Raw genomic sequence first — 15,516 nt, forward strand, 5'->3', positions numbered from 1 at the left:
TTCACCATAGACGGGGATTAGTTGATCGCAGCAACAGCAAAAAGTTGCTGGCTGCGATCAACTCGGAATGACCCCCATAGTCTGGTCAGATGAGACCAAAATTGAACTCTTTAGATGCCATAATACACACCATGTTTGGAGGAGAAATGGCACTGCACATTACCCCAGAAATACCATACTAACAATGAAGTTTGAAGGTGGGAACATCATGGTGTGGGGCTGTTTTTCAGCATACGGTACTGGCATACTTCATATATTTGAAGGAAGGATAAATGTAAAAATGTACCAAGACATTCTTGATAAAAATCTGTTGCCATCTACCAGGATGCTGAAGATGAAACAAGGGTGGACAATTCAGCAAGACAATGATCCCAAACACACAGCCAAGGACATTCTCAATTGGTATCAGAGAAAGAGAAAATAAAGCTGCTAGAATGACCCAGCCAAACACCAACTGAAAATCTATAGAGAGAACTAAAGATCATTGTTCATAGAAGAGGCTCAGGGAACCTTTAAAGATTTGAAGACTGTATGGAAGAATGGGCCAAAATCACACCTGAGCAATACATGCGCCTAGTTTCTCCATACAGGAGGCATCTTGAAGCTGTCATTACCAACAAAGGTTTTTGTACGAAGTATTAAATACATTTCAGTAAACGTGTTCAATACTTTTTCCCTGTGTCATTTCACATTATTACACATAACTTCATTTATGGACATCTATGGTCTGATTTCTTTGCATGTGTGGATTGCATGGGTTGTTCATTACAATAGTCCCATTACAAATATATTTACTGAGAAAAATGTTGATGCGTTCAATACTTATTTTACCCGCTGTATATATACTAATAAGTCACAGCCTAAGGCTCTATCTTAAAGAAGTTTCCTCTTTAAAATTGTATTTTACTAGAGAAATACCTTCTGTTAATGATAGAGATTAGTTTGTGGTCCTTCACCTGGGATCACCATACATGGTATTTAGCAGTGTCCCGGCATCTATAGTAGAGAAAATATGGCCATACTGTATACTAAACAGCTAATGGTAATGCTCACATGTGGAAGGACTCCTAACAAAGGGGGTCTTTCCGACCCGATCGCTCGCTGCAGTTTGTCGCAGCGCAGCGATCGTGACGGAACTGTACATGCGCCTGCGCAGCCATCGTTGCCTAGTGATCACCTCTGAGACAGAGGTGGTCGCTGGGCGGGAGGAGGATGCACGGCGGCGTTAAGCCGCCGTCTAGGGGGCGCGGTCTGGCCAACGCAGGTGTGGCCGGACCGTTGGGGATGCGGGCCACGGCGGCTGCGTAACGTCTCACCCAGCCGCTGCGGCCAGTGGCAGCGACATTCAACTCCCGGCCAGCCGCAGGAGCTGCGCTGGCCGGGAGTTACTCCACAAATACAAAAGTATCGCCACTGTGCGATGCTTTTGTATTTGTGCGGGAAGGGGGGGGGACTGGCATGCGGGGCGTCCCCCTACAATAAACTCGGAATGACCCCCAAAGACTATTACGTCAAATAGACTTGATGTTTAAGTTGGCAAACTGTTCAACTTTCTTCCTGTAAAATATGCTGAATAGATAGAAATACTTTCTAATTACACATACAGTGTATAATAGTTTTTCTGTCAACAGGTATCTGTGAATCCAGCATATCAATCAAATGAAGTGGAATATGTTCTCAGAAAGGTATGACAGACCGAATGCTGCTAAATGTATGTGGGCACGTGCCTAGGGGTGCCACTTGCTGGGGCGATGCTTGGATATTTGATTTATTACTGTCAGTCTAAAATTCCCCAGTAAACAGGCCATCTTGAGTGGAGCGTGGACAGATAGGACATGCTTACAGTATGGTACAGTGTTAACATTCTGTAGTTACTTGGAAATGGATGGATCAGTGCGTGCTTGGGTTTGGAGGCTGGCCAATCAGAAGGCAGCCTATGCTGGTGCCTGACCAGTTATCAGAGGCATCCCTGACTGGGCTGCAGATGCAGTGGGATATGTGACCCGTCCACATTCCAATCAAGATACGGAATGTTACAGTGGAAATATTTTGTAGCTACTGGGTAATTTCAGACCTACAGACCATCACCAGGTATCTGCTTGTTTTATTGCTAAGTATCAGTAAAAAAAAAAACAGCAAGTGGCTCACTTATCATGTCAAATGTAATAAGTCATGGCATGCTTTATTATGCTATACTTTTAATCATTAAGTTGGGGCTTTTAACGTAATAATGAAAATAATAAACTTGGGAGTGGGTTGCGGACATTAATGTTGTGCTTATGTGTGGTCTGATCCCTAAATCCGCCCCTGCTCCTATGTAAAACTGAGTAGGACTTCACTATGGAAACAACCAGCAGCATTAATTATAATTGTAATATATAATGAGTTATGCAGTTTTCTCACCTAATAAAAGGCTTAGTAAATCTGTCCGATACAGTGTCCATGAATGATGGCATTCCCAGAAGCAATAATCTTATTATCGGGGAGTGTTTAAATGAAGCAGCGAGGGAAGATCTAGTTCTTATACTATATAAATAAATATTAATATATATATGAGTATAGCAGAAGGGGATTATATGTATAGCTTTGTGACAAGTAAAGATTAAACATGGGGCTAAGACAAGTGGTATTGCTCATCATTATTCATTTTATTTTACTGTAATATTTTCTAACTAATATTTTAGCTTAATGACAAACAAAATTTCTGTAGAACAATAAGAAAACAGTTTAGGAAAGCCAGAGGAGGAAAGGGGAACAAAGGAGTGAAATAAGGAGGAGCCAGGGAGGCAAGGGGTGTGGGTCCTGTCTGAGTGCCCAGGTAGGTAGGATCAGTACGGAATGTGAAAGCAGGGTCATAGTGCCCAAGTGCCATACCTAATTATTTCCATGTGTGCCATTACCCAGATGTGGGCTTGAAAGAGGAAATGTGAGAAGTAGGATGTGGTCTCCTGATTCTTTAAAAATGTGTCTTCAGTTAATTAAAATGCTTTTCCCCAGATGACCTGTCCCTGTTCTTCATCTTCCCCCTCTCAGTCTTCTTCCTTGCAGTGATATGATGTGACAATATAGCCATTTTGGCTGAGAATGCATCATTTTTGGCCATGTTCACAATTCAGGTTGGCAGATGACCACGAAGGGTGCGCTCATCTGTTACTTCAGCTCAGCCTGAAAAAATTACAGATTTGGAAGCTCCTCCTGTCCCCGTCCCCCAGTGCTTCAGCTGAAGATATGTAAATTATTATTGTTTTTTTATTTTGACGTCAGACTTAAAGTGGTGCAAATTGTGTTCTTTACTATAGTCTGGGTGTGTAGGTGACGTGCTTCCCCACAAATCAGACTCACTGCATGTTTACATAAATATTCTCACTAGTTACTGGTAATTGCTTTATATTAAGCAGCTTGCATTTTAGTTTTATTGGTAACTTCTCTGGTGTTCAGCACCTCTGCAAGTTCAAGTTATGTATTTTATTGTTGTTATTATCATATTTCTTGTTTTTATGTTGTATAATTACGTTTATACTTTTGTAACTTTTCAGTCACCCTTATTGATATTCTCCCTCTTGTTTTCTAATCCGCAGGTTGGCTGTTCTGCCCTTGTGTTCCCGTCACAGTTTAAAACACAGAAATACTATGAACTATTTAAGCAGGTTTGTCCAGAGATAGAACATTCACCAGCAGGTGGCATTAAGAGTAAGACGTAAGTGGTCTGTTTCTCATTTCGTATGTTTATTTACCCCTCTACCCCACTGGGGTTCCCATTTCCACTTTTCTAAGGGAGCATTTAGTGAGCTGTACATGTTACATACAATAAGAAATGTGATATAGACGGATATTTCAGCTATTTCATTTTCTAGAAGACAAGGTGAGGTGACAGGAGATTTTTGAGATACATTTTTAAAAGTTGTGATGCATTCATACCCACTAGCACGCACCTCCCAGAACACTTACCACAAAACACAGCTTACTGTGCACAGCTAATAACGCCACATATAATTGAGGAACCACAAAGATATTTACTTCCAGTTTGTTTAATCCTTGTGTTTTAATCCTTGTTTATGCCTGTGTCCTTTATTTCCCAGGACATATCATTCCTAAAGCCCGCTGTATGACACATAAAATACTTTAGTTTTATGTGTTGTTGATGATTTTTTTTTTTTTTAAACTGCTGTAAGTCTTGAAAGATTGGAAGCAGATATTTCCTATTATATTATATTATATTATTTTATTTTGGGCAGTACGGATGGTGTAATGGTTAGCATTACTGCCTCACAGCACTGAGGTCATGGGTTCAATTCCCACCATGGCCCTAACTGTGTGGAGTTTGTATATTCTCCCTGTACGTGCATGGGTCTCCTCTGGGTACTCCGGTTTCCTCCCACATTCCAAAAATATACTGGTAGGTCAATTGGCTCCCAACAAAATTACCCTAGTGTGAATGTGTGTGCGTGTGCATGTGGTAGGGAATATAGATTGTAAGCACTACTGGGGCAGGGACTGAATGGTTGAATATTCTCTGTAAAGCGCTGCGGAATATGTGTGCGCTATATAAATAACTGGTAATAATAATAATATTATTTATGTTGCTCTCCAGTCTAACTGCTTTATATGCCTCATAGGCCCAAATGTAATATCCCGTGATTGGCAGGTACTGGCTCAATTTTTTTTTTTTTTGGCTCAATTATTTTTAATGCAAAACCAGGTTGTGTAGTGGCTATCTTGGCAATATCGCTCTTTGACCTGCTAATCACAGTCTATTACGTTTGGGTCATGGTTTCCATTTCTAAGTATAAGCCACTTACATATCCTGGTCATTTGCACTCATACTTCCGTGTATCCATGGTGTATCCATGGTCATTTGTTAAAACTGCCATGAGTACAGTTACAGCATTTGACATGGTGTTTGCTAGTTCTTTTAATGTGAGTACTTTACCTTTTAAAGAGTAATGATTTATTTTTTTTGCCATGTGTCTTCCCCATCTCCTGTTTGCAGACTCCCAGACCTACGCATTGTGATAACCTTGGACAAGAAGTATCCAGGTGCTTTTCAGTTTCAGGACGTGATTGATGCTGGAAGCTCTCAGTATGTAAATCAGCTGCATGATTTGCAGAAGACATTATCCTGCGAAGATCCCATCAATATTCAGTTTACTTCGGTGAGTTAACATACATCCAATACTAACAGCTAAATCATATCCTATTACTCCTGACCCACGGTCCTCCTCTTATCTGATGATACCAATAATAGTTTTTTTTTTAATAAGGCATTTGCATTCATCATGAGCGTGGTGCAATGTAACTAAACACTGGTCTCTGGAAGCTATGATATGATGTTTTGAAAGATTGATAAAACCATTCTTTAACAACTGAGCTGAAATTTTACATTTCTTGTACCTGAAAGAGTAGGTATTGCAAGAGGCATGTTTAGGCCCTAATAAAACACTGTAATGTGGGACAGCAGGACTATCCTGCTGGAAGACAAGAATGCTCTGCAGATCATTTACTAGCAGGCCTTTCACAAGAGAACCATTCATTCTGGCAAAACGATAAATGTATCATTCTGATGTGCAGCACAAAAACTTGTTATGTTATCCTTCAGTTTCAGAAATATATATATATATATATATATATATATATATGTTTTTTTCTTTAGTTATTTAACATATATTTCTGTGTGCTGTATTATCCCTCTACTCTGATTGTAGTTACAAAGGCAGCTGTACTTTGGAAATGCAGTGAGAAGACAGACTGAGCAGTCATTATAGTAGTTTGAAAAGAAAAATGGCTTCTATCTCTATAGATTTGGGCGGAGGCATTACAGCTTACTTTTAAATGCTGTTCTCTAGGTTTAGTAAATCATCTAGACAAACAGTCATGTGATTTTTTTCAAATAAACCAAACATATTTACCTGAGAAGTTTGTTTAAATCATGAGACTAAAACAAGAACTGCAGGATTCCTTGAAGTCAGCTGAAAAATTTAGAGGTACTAAAACCAATCTCTTCCAAATGTGTCTTTTCCCGAAATTTAAAAGGGCAATGCTTTTACTAGCCGTGCTTTGCTAGTAAAATCATTGCCCTTTTAAATTTCGGGCATAGACACAATCGGAAGCTCCGGGTTTTAGAACCCGATACATAGTAAATAAACCCCATAGTATCTTAAGTAGAACTTTGATAGCATAGAACAGTGATATGTGTAGAGGTATTTTATCTTTGAGACGCATCTCTACTGTTGTTATTATTATTATTATTATTAAATTTTATTTATAAGGCGCCACATGTGTTTCGCAGCGCCGTACAAAGGACAGTGCAGGGAGACAAAACATAGTATTACAGTAAATAAATAACCGAAATAGAGTACAGGTAACATAGAGCACCACATATTCTCAAGACATAATACAGCTAAGATGTAAGTATTGAGGGAGTGATCATCGTACTACTAGAGGGTGGTGGCCATAGATGGTGATGAGCCTTTACTAGCAGGGTAAAGATGGTCTTTGAGTAGGGAAGAGCTGCGAGTGAAATGTGTCGAGACGAGGGCTTAGATAACAAGAGGAAAGAGGGCCCTGCTCTGAAGAGCTGACAATCTAGTGGGGAGGGGCGACAGACAGATGACAAGAGGTGCAGGCAACATACTGTTATGTATTAGCCAAGATAACCAAACTTGTGTAAATCGATCACACTTCTTATGCAGATAGTATGTAGTAGTAGTAGTTGATCATCTAAGTGACTAGGATCTAGTTGCTTCTAAAGCTGGGTACACAGCATGCATTCCATGCAATGTCGCTTGGATTTCCCTTGAACTCCCGACAAACAATATGGGGGGTAATTCTGAGTTGATCGCAGCAGGATTTTGGTTAGCAGTTGGGCAAAACCATGTGCACTGCAGGGGAGGCAGATATAACATGTGCAGAGAGAGTTAGATTTGGGTGTGGTGTGTTCAATCTGCAATCTAAATTGCAGTGTAAAAATAAAGCAGCCAGTATTTACCCTGCACAGAAACAAAATAACCCACCCAAATCTAACTCTCTCTGCAAATGTTATATCTGCCCCCCCTGCAGTGCACATGGTTTTGCCCAATTGCTAAAAAATTTCCTGCTGCGATCAACTTGGAATTACCCCCATTGTGCGTATACACTGAGTGATTTTACAAACGACCAAATGATGTACCAAATGGTTTGTGTCACAACTGAGGGCCTGAGCTGACGGGAGGCAGCCTCAGTTGTAGGGGCTGAGATGTACCGGAACCTGGGAGGTTGTATCAGACCCCTGGACATGTAAGTAACATGAATAATAACTGCCCGAAGGCGTGACCACGACAACTTGGATAAAAGTCAATGATGTTTATTATGACAACTCCGCAACACAGCAGCAGTAAAAGAAAACGTAAAAGTCAGCAAATAATAAATACAGTTCCTGGGTACTACAGGATGGCAGGAGCCACAGGGCACTGGTAGTGTGAGATAGTTCTTATGATCTTCTAGATGGAAAGTCCTTACCAGGCCCGACTGTAGCAATGGAGATAACCCAGGATTGTGCCAGCTGGTGTTCCAGGAAAAGCTGGGTTGCTGAAGGTAAAACAGCTGCTGTGGATACTGGCTGGAACCAGACTGTTGTTAGCACGGAGTGGATACTGGCTGGAACCAGTTAAATAATAGATGAACTTGGGAGCGATGAAATATGAACTGAAATGTAGAACTTGAGAGCGGAGAAATAATAATACCGGTGGAGAGTGGTAAAGTGTAGAAAGGACACCGGCCCTTTAAGGGAAGCTGTACTCTGCTGGAAGCTGAGCTGGAAGCAGGTAATGTTGTAGCTGGAAACAGATGAATCCACAATGGATTGGAGAGTCAGGCTACACCGCAGGTGGAATGCTGGTGCGGGTCTCTATGGTGGAAGTCTTGAGACAGGAGCTGGAACCTGGAAGACAATCACAGGAGAGAGACAAACAGGAACTAGGTTTGACAACCAAAGCACTGACGCCTTCCTTGCTCAGGCACAGTGTATTTATACCTGCAGCAAGGAAGGGATTGGCTAGGCAATTATGCAGATTATCAATACTGAGAACAGATTGGTGGAAATGATCAGCTGACAGAATCCAAGATGGCTGCGCCCATGCAGACACTTGGAGGGAAGTTTGGTTTGTAATCCATGTGGTAATGAAAACAGTAATGGCGGCGCCGGCCACCGGAGACAGGAGGCGCCAGGCTGACAGATGCACATCCAACCACGCAGACACAGCGGAGGCCGCGGCTGACGTAATCGCCACTCAGACACTCTGCATGCAGAAGTTCAGGGACGGCGGCGGAGGCCGCGGGAGACGCCATGCCAGGTGTAATATGGCGTTTACTGTGACAGCGTCCCAGAGTGACAGGAGAGGATACAGGAATGTACACATCAGGATAACAGATGGGATCCGGTCCTGGAGCGCTGAGCCAGCCTTAGGAGGCATCTGATGGGTAAGAAATGGCGTCCAGATACCCGGATCGTGACAGCACCCCCCCCTTTAGGAGTGGCCCCAGGACACTTCTTTGGCTTTTGAGGAAACTTGGAATGGAATCTCCGGACCAAGGCAGGAGCATGGACATCAGAAGCATTGGTCCATGAACGTTCCTCAGGACCATAACCCTTCCAGTCAATAAGATATTGTAGTTGACCGTAACGGTGACGTGAGTCCAGGATCTTGGCCACTTCATACTCAACGCCTCGTTGAGTTTGGACTTTCGGAGTTGGAGGAAGTGAGGAATGAAACCGATTCAAGATCAGCGGTTTCAACAGGGAAACATGGAATGTCCTGGGTATTTTTAAGAAGGGAGGCAACTGGAGTCTGTAAGCAACAGGATTGATGACTTGTTCAATCTTGAAAGGACCGATATAGCGAGGTGCAAACTTCATACTGGGAACTCTTAACCTCAAATTCTTCGTGGATAACCATACCCGATCACCCACCTTGAGAGCAGGAACTGCTCGACGCTTCTTATCCGCAAACTTCTTGTACCTGAACGATGCCTTGAGCAGAACTGATCGTACGCTCTTCCAGATATTGGCAAACTGATGCAAGGTGATATCCACTGCTGGAACAGAAGTTGCTGGAAGCGGTTGGAACTCAGGGACTTTAGGGTGGAATCCAAAGTTAGTGAAGAATGGTGTTAAAGCAGATGAAGAATGATACTGGTTGTTATGACAGAACTCGGCCCAGGGAAGTAATTGAACCCAGTCATCTTGAGAGGAGGACACATAGATGCGGAGGAAGGCCTCCAAGTCCTGATTCACCCTCTCGGTTTGACCATTGGTCTGAGGATGGTAAGCCGTGGAAAACTTTAGCTTGACTTGGAGGACTTGACATAAACTTCGCCAGAATTTGGCTGTGAATTGAACTCCTCGATCTGAGATAATTTCTTCAGGAAGACCGTGGAGTCGGAAGATCTCTTGTATGAATACTTGAGCCAACTTGGAAGCTGACGGAAGACCGGTGAGAGGAATGAAGTGTGCCATCTTGGTGAACCGGTCAACTACCACCCAGATGGTATTGAACTTGTTGCACATAGGTAAGTCTGTAATGAAATCCATCGACAAGTGGGTCCATGGTCGACGGGGAACGGATAGTGGAACCAGTTGCCCCGCAGGCGACTGGCGGGATACTTTATGTTGGGCACACTTTGGGCAAGATGCAATAAACTCCAAGACGTCCTTTTTCAGAGTTGGCCACCAATAGGACCTAGAGATAAACTCCAGGGTTTTTTGGATACCTGTATGTCCGGCAAAACGGGAAGCATGGGCCCAATGCATGAGCTTCTTCCTTAGCATCGGCTTCACAAAACTTTTCCCTGATGGGGGCGTAGAGTCCATCCCTACCGTGGAGAATGCCAATGGATTTATAATAGGATGCTTGTCTGAAGACTCTGACTCATTTTCTTGCTCCCATGAGCGGGAAAGGGCATCGGCCTTGCGATTCTGAGAGCCCGGACAGAACTGGAGTTTAAAGTCGAACCTGGAAAAGAAAAGTGCCCATCTGGCCTGACGAGGGTTGAGACATTGTGCGCCCTTCAGGTATAAAAGGTTCTTGTGGTCTGTAAGTATGGTGATTAAATGAGAAGCTCCCTCCAACAGATACCTCCACTCTTCTAGAGCGAGCTTGATGGCTAGCAACTCCTGGTCGCCAATGGCATAGTTGCGCTCAGCTGGGGAGAACTTCCGGGAGAAGAAACTGCAAGGATGTAAATGGCCATCTTTAGCCCTCTGAGATAACACCGCTCCTACTCCAACGGAGGAGGCATCCACCCCTAGGATGAAAGGAGAGTCGATGTCAGGCTGTTTCAGGACAGGCGCAGAGATGAACCTCTGTTTTAAAAGATGAAAAGCTTGCATGGCTTCTTCAGACCACTTGGACGGGTTAGCACCCTTCTTGGTGAAAGCAGTAATAGGCGCCACAATGGTGGAAAAGTCTCGTATAAACTTTCGGTAATAGTTGGCGAACCCTAAGAACCTCTGGACCCCTTTGAGGGTTAAGGGTACCGGCCAATTTTGGATTGCTTGTAGTTTCTCAGGATCCATCTCTAGTCCGGAACCGGACACAATGTACCCTAGAAACGGAATGGACTTGACTTCAAAGACGCATTTTTCTAATTTGCAATAGAGATGATTGACACGGAGACGGGACAGAACCTCTTTAACCCAAAAACGATGTTCCTCTAAATCGTTGGCAAAAATGAGGATATCGTCTAGATAGACCACGACATGACGGTATAGAATGTCTCTGAAGATCTCATTGACAAAATGCTGGAAGACAGCTGGAGCATTGCTCAATCCGAAGGGCATGACGAGGTACTCATAATGTCCGTCACGGGTGTTAAAGGCGGTCTTCCACTCGTCACCCTCACGGATCCGGATGAGATTGTATGCACCTCGCAAGTCCAGCTTTGTAAAGATGGTAGCTCCGCTAACTCTGTCAAAGAGCTCAGTAATCAGGGGTAAAGGATAACGGTTCTTGATGGTAATGTCGTTCAAACCTCTGTAGTCGATGCACGGCCGCAGACCACCATCTTTCTTTTTTACAAAAAAGAAGCCTGCGCCGGCTGGAGAAGAAGAAGGTCGAATGAACCCCTTTGCTAGGTTCTCTTTAATGTATTCCTCCATAGAATGCGTCTCAGGCAGAGACAACGGATAAGTTCGGCCTCGAGGTGGAACCTTCCCTGGAACGAGATCAATCGGGCAGTCCCATTCTCTATGAGGAGGAAGGATATCAGCAGAAGCTTTACTGAACACATCCGTGAAATCTTGATATGGAGGAGGTGGAACATCAGACGACCTGGGGGAGGAAGAACAGACAGGCAATACTTTAAACAAACATGTCTCTGCACAGGAGGAACCCCATGCCAGGATTTGCGTAGTCGTCCAATCAATTGTAGGATTGTGAAGACGGAGCCATGGAAGGCCCAGGACCACAGGATGTGTGGCTCTTGGAATCACTAAAAGTGAAATAAGTTCGGAATGAAGAACTCCCACTCTCAGACGAACTGGTAGAGTCCTTAGAGCAATAACAGTATCAAAAATTTTACTGCCATCCACGGCAGTTAAGGAAAAGGAGGAAGGAAGTCTCTCGGTGGGTAGGGACCACCGTTTAACATAGGCTTCAGTAATAAAGTTCCCAGCTGCTCCGGAATCAAGGAGAGCAATGACGTTCCGATAACGTTGAGCAACTTGAAGCGAGACTGGGAGATTACAATCATGAGGAGATGGAGAGGAGATCATTACTCCTAGCCGGCCCTCTCCTGGGCGAGCTAGGGTTTGGAGTTTTCCCGGACGTTCGGGACAGGCATTGATGGTGTGAGACGGAGCTGCACAGTAAAGACAAAGAGACTCAGAGAGACGTCTTCGGCGCTCAGCAGGAGTTAAACGGGAACGGCCAATTTGCATGGGCTCATCTTTAGATGGTGACAGTTGACGAGGAGGAGGAGCAGAAGATTTTGGAGCAGATGATCTTCCACGCTCAGTTGCTCTCTCTCTGAAACGTAAATCAACTTTCGTGCAGAGTGAGATTAGCTCATCTAACTTAGAAGGTAAGTCTCTGGTAGCTAACTCATCTTTAATAAGCTCAGATAAGCCATGCCAGAATGCAGCATACAGGGCCTCGTCGTTCCATGCCAGTTCGGATGCCAGGATCTGGAACTGTATCAGATATTGTCCTACAGTACGTGACCCCTGGCGTAAACGGAGAATCTCGGATGAAGCTGAGGTTACCCGGCCTGGCTCGTCGAAGATGCGCCTGAATGTTGACACGAATGCAGTGTAAGAAGATAGCAGGGTGTCGGACCTCTCCCATAACGGTGATGCCCAGTCAAGGGCGGAGCCACTGAGAAGAGAGATGATGTAGGCAATTTTTGTACGGTCACTGGGAAAATTGCCAGGTTGTAGCTCAAACTGAATCTCACACTGGTTGAGAAATCCCCTGCAGAATCTTGGAGATCCGTCAAATTTTGCTGGCGTTGGAAGATGAAGACGTGGAGCAGAAATGGGTAAGGTGGGTGGGGTTATAGCTGGAGTCACTGTGGTTGACGCACCAGATGCGCCTGATCCACGGAGAGTTGTCTGAATCCCATCCAGCCGAGTAGAGAGATCCTGGAGACAGCGGATGATGTGGCCCTGTGCAGCCTCCTGATGTTCTAGTCGGGCTGCCAGTTCTTGCATCGGCCTGGCCGCTTGATCCTGGTCTCCGGCTGGATTCATTAGGTCAGTGCTTACTGTCACAACTGAGGGCCTGAGCTGACGGGAGGCAGCCTCAGTTGTAGGGGCTGAGATGTACCGGAACCTGGGAGGTTGTATCAGACCCCTGGACATGTAAGTAACATGAATAATAACTGCCCGAAGGCGTGACCACGACAACTTGGATAAAAGTCAATGATGTTTATTATGACAACTCCGCAACACAGCAGCAGTAAAAGAAAACGTAAAAGTCAGCAAATAATAAATACAGTTCCTGGGTACTACAGGATGGCAGGAGCCACAGGGCACTGGTAGTGTGAGATAGTTCTTATGATCTTCTAGATGGAAAGTCCTTACCAGGCCCGACTGTAGCAATGGAGATAACCCAGGATTGTGCCAGCTGGTGTTCCAGGAAAAGCTGGGTTGCTGAAGGTAAAACAGCTGCTGTGGATACTGGCTGGAACCAGACTGTTGTTAGCACGGAGTGGATACTGGCTGGAACCAGTTAAATAATAGATGAACTTGGGAGCGATGAAATATGAACTGAAATGTAGAACTTGAGAGCGGAGAAATAATAATACCGGTGGAGAGTGGTAAAGTGTAGAAAGGACACCGGCCCTTTAAGGGAAGCTGTACTCTGCTGGAAGCTGAGCTGGAAGCAGGTAATGTTGTAGCTGGAAACAGATGAATCCACAATGGATTGGAGAGTCAGGCTACACCGCAGGTGGAATGCTGGTGCGGGTCTCTATGGTGGAAGTCTTGAGACAGGAGCTGGAACCTGGAAGACAATCACAGGAGAGAGACAAACAGGAACTAGGTTTGACAACCAAAGCACTGACGCCTTCCTTGCTCAGGCACAGTGTATTTATACCTGCAGCAAGGAAGGGATTGGCTAGGCAATTATGCAGATTATCAATACTGAGAACAGATTGGTGGAAATGATCAGCTGACAGAATCCAAGATGGCTGCGCCCATGCAGACACTTGGAGGGAAGTTTGGTTTGTAATCCATGTGGTAATGAAAACAGTAATGGCGGCGCCGGCCACCGGAGACAGGAGGCGCCAGGCTGACAGATGCACATCCAACCACGCAGACACAGCGGAGGCCGCGGCTGACGTAATCGCCACTCAGACACTCTGCATGCAGAAGTTCAGGGACGGCGGCGGAGGCCGCGGGAGACGCCATGCCAGGTGTAATATGGCGTTTACTGTGACAGCGTCCCAGAGTGACAGGAGAGGATACAGGAATGTACACATCAGGATAACAGATGGGATCCGGTCCTGGAGCGCTGAGCCAGCCTTAGGAGGCATCTGATGGGTAAGAAATGGCGTCCAGATACCCGGATCGTGACAGCACCCCCCCCTTTAGGAGTGGCCCCAGGACACTTCTTTGGCTTTTGAGGAAACTTGGAATGGAATCTCCGGACCAAGGCAGGAGCATGGACATCAGAAGCATTGGTCCATGAACGTTCCTCAGGACCATAACCCTTCCAGTCAATAAGATATTGTAGTTGACCGTAACGGTGACGTGAGTCCAGGATCTTGGCCACTTCATACTCAACGCCTCGTTGAGTTTGGACTTTCGGAGTTGGAGGAAGTGAGGAATGAAACCGATTCAAGATCAGCGGTTTCAACAGGGAAACATGGAATGTCCTGGGTATTTTTAAGAAGGGAGGCAACTGGAGTCTGTAAGCAACAGGATTGATGACTTGTTCAATCTTGAAAGGACCGATATAGCGAGGTGCAAACTTCATACTGGGAACTCTTAACCTCAAATTCTTCGTGGATAACCATACCCGATCACCCACCTTGAGAGCAGGAACTGCTCGACGCTTCTTATCCGCAAACTTCTTGTACCTGAACGATGCCTTGAGCAGAACTGATCGTACGCTCTTCCAGATATTGGCAAACTGATGCAAGGTGATATCCACTGCTGGAACAGAAGTTGCTGGAAGCGGTTGGAACTCAGGGACTTTAGGGTGGAATCCAAAGTTAGTGAAGAATGGTGTTAAAGCAGATGAAGAATGATACTGGTTGTTATGACAGAACTCGGCCCAGGGAAGTAATTGAACCCAGTCATCTTGAGAGGAGGACACATAGATGCGGAGGAAGGCCTCCAAGTCCTGATTCACCCTCTCGGTTTGACCATTGGTCTGAGGATGGTAAGCCGTGGAAAACTTTAGCTTGACTTGGAGGACTTGACATAAACTTCGCCAGAATTTGGCTGTGAATTGAACTCCTCGATCTGAGATAATTTCTTCAGGAAGACCGTGGAGTCGGAAGATCTCTTGTATGAATACTTGAGCCAACTTGGAAGCTGACGGAAGACCGGTGAGAGGAATGAAGTGTGCCATCTTGGTGAACCGGTCAACTACCACCCAGATGGTATTGAACTTGTTGCACATAGGTAAGTCTGTAATGAAATCCATCGACAAGTGGGTCCATGGTCGACGGGGAACGGATAGTGGAACCAGTTGCCCCGCAGGCGACTGGCGGGATACTTTATGTTGGGCACACTTTGGGCAAGATGCAATAAACTCCAAGACGTCCTTTTTCAGAGTTGGCCACCAATAGGACCTAGAGATAAACTCCAGGGTTTTTTGGATACCTGTATGTCCGGCAAAACGGGAAGCATGGGCCCAATGCATGAGCTTCTTCCTTAGCATCGGCTTCACAAAACTTTTCCCTGATGGGGGCGTAGAGTCCATCCCTACCGTGGAGAATGCCAATGGATTTATAATAGGATGCTTGTCTGAAGACTCTGACTCATTTTCTTGCTCCCATGAGCGGGAAAGGGCATCGGCCTTGCGATTCTGAGAG

At 44.9% G+C, this 15,516-nt stretch overlaps 1 protein-coding gene across 1 annotated transcript in view; it reads left to right on the plus strand.

Annotated features, from left to right (window-relative positions):
• Positions 1-15,516, plus strand: part of ACSF2 (acyl-CoA synthetase family member 2) — a 286,408-nt gene that overhangs the window by 88,313 nt on the left and 182,579 nt on the right. Inside the window, exons 4-6 of the mRNA XM_063960699.1 lie at positions 1,632-1,685; positions 3,579-3,697; positions 4,991-5,153. Coding sequence (XP_063816769.1) covers positions 1,632-1,685; positions 3,579-3,697; positions 4,991-5,153 — 336 coding nt within the window. The remainder of the gene's footprint in view (positions 1-1,631; positions 1,686-3,578; positions 3,698-4,990; positions 5,154-15,516) is intronic.

Source organism: Pseudophryne corroboree, chromosome 3 (genome assembly GCF_028390025.1).
Source record: "Pseudophryne corroboree isolate aPseCor3 chromosome 3, aPseCor3.hap2, whole genome shotgun sequence".
Lineage (NCBI taxonomy): Eukaryota > Metazoa > Chordata > Amphibia > Anura > Myobatrachidae > Pseudophryne > Pseudophryne corroboree.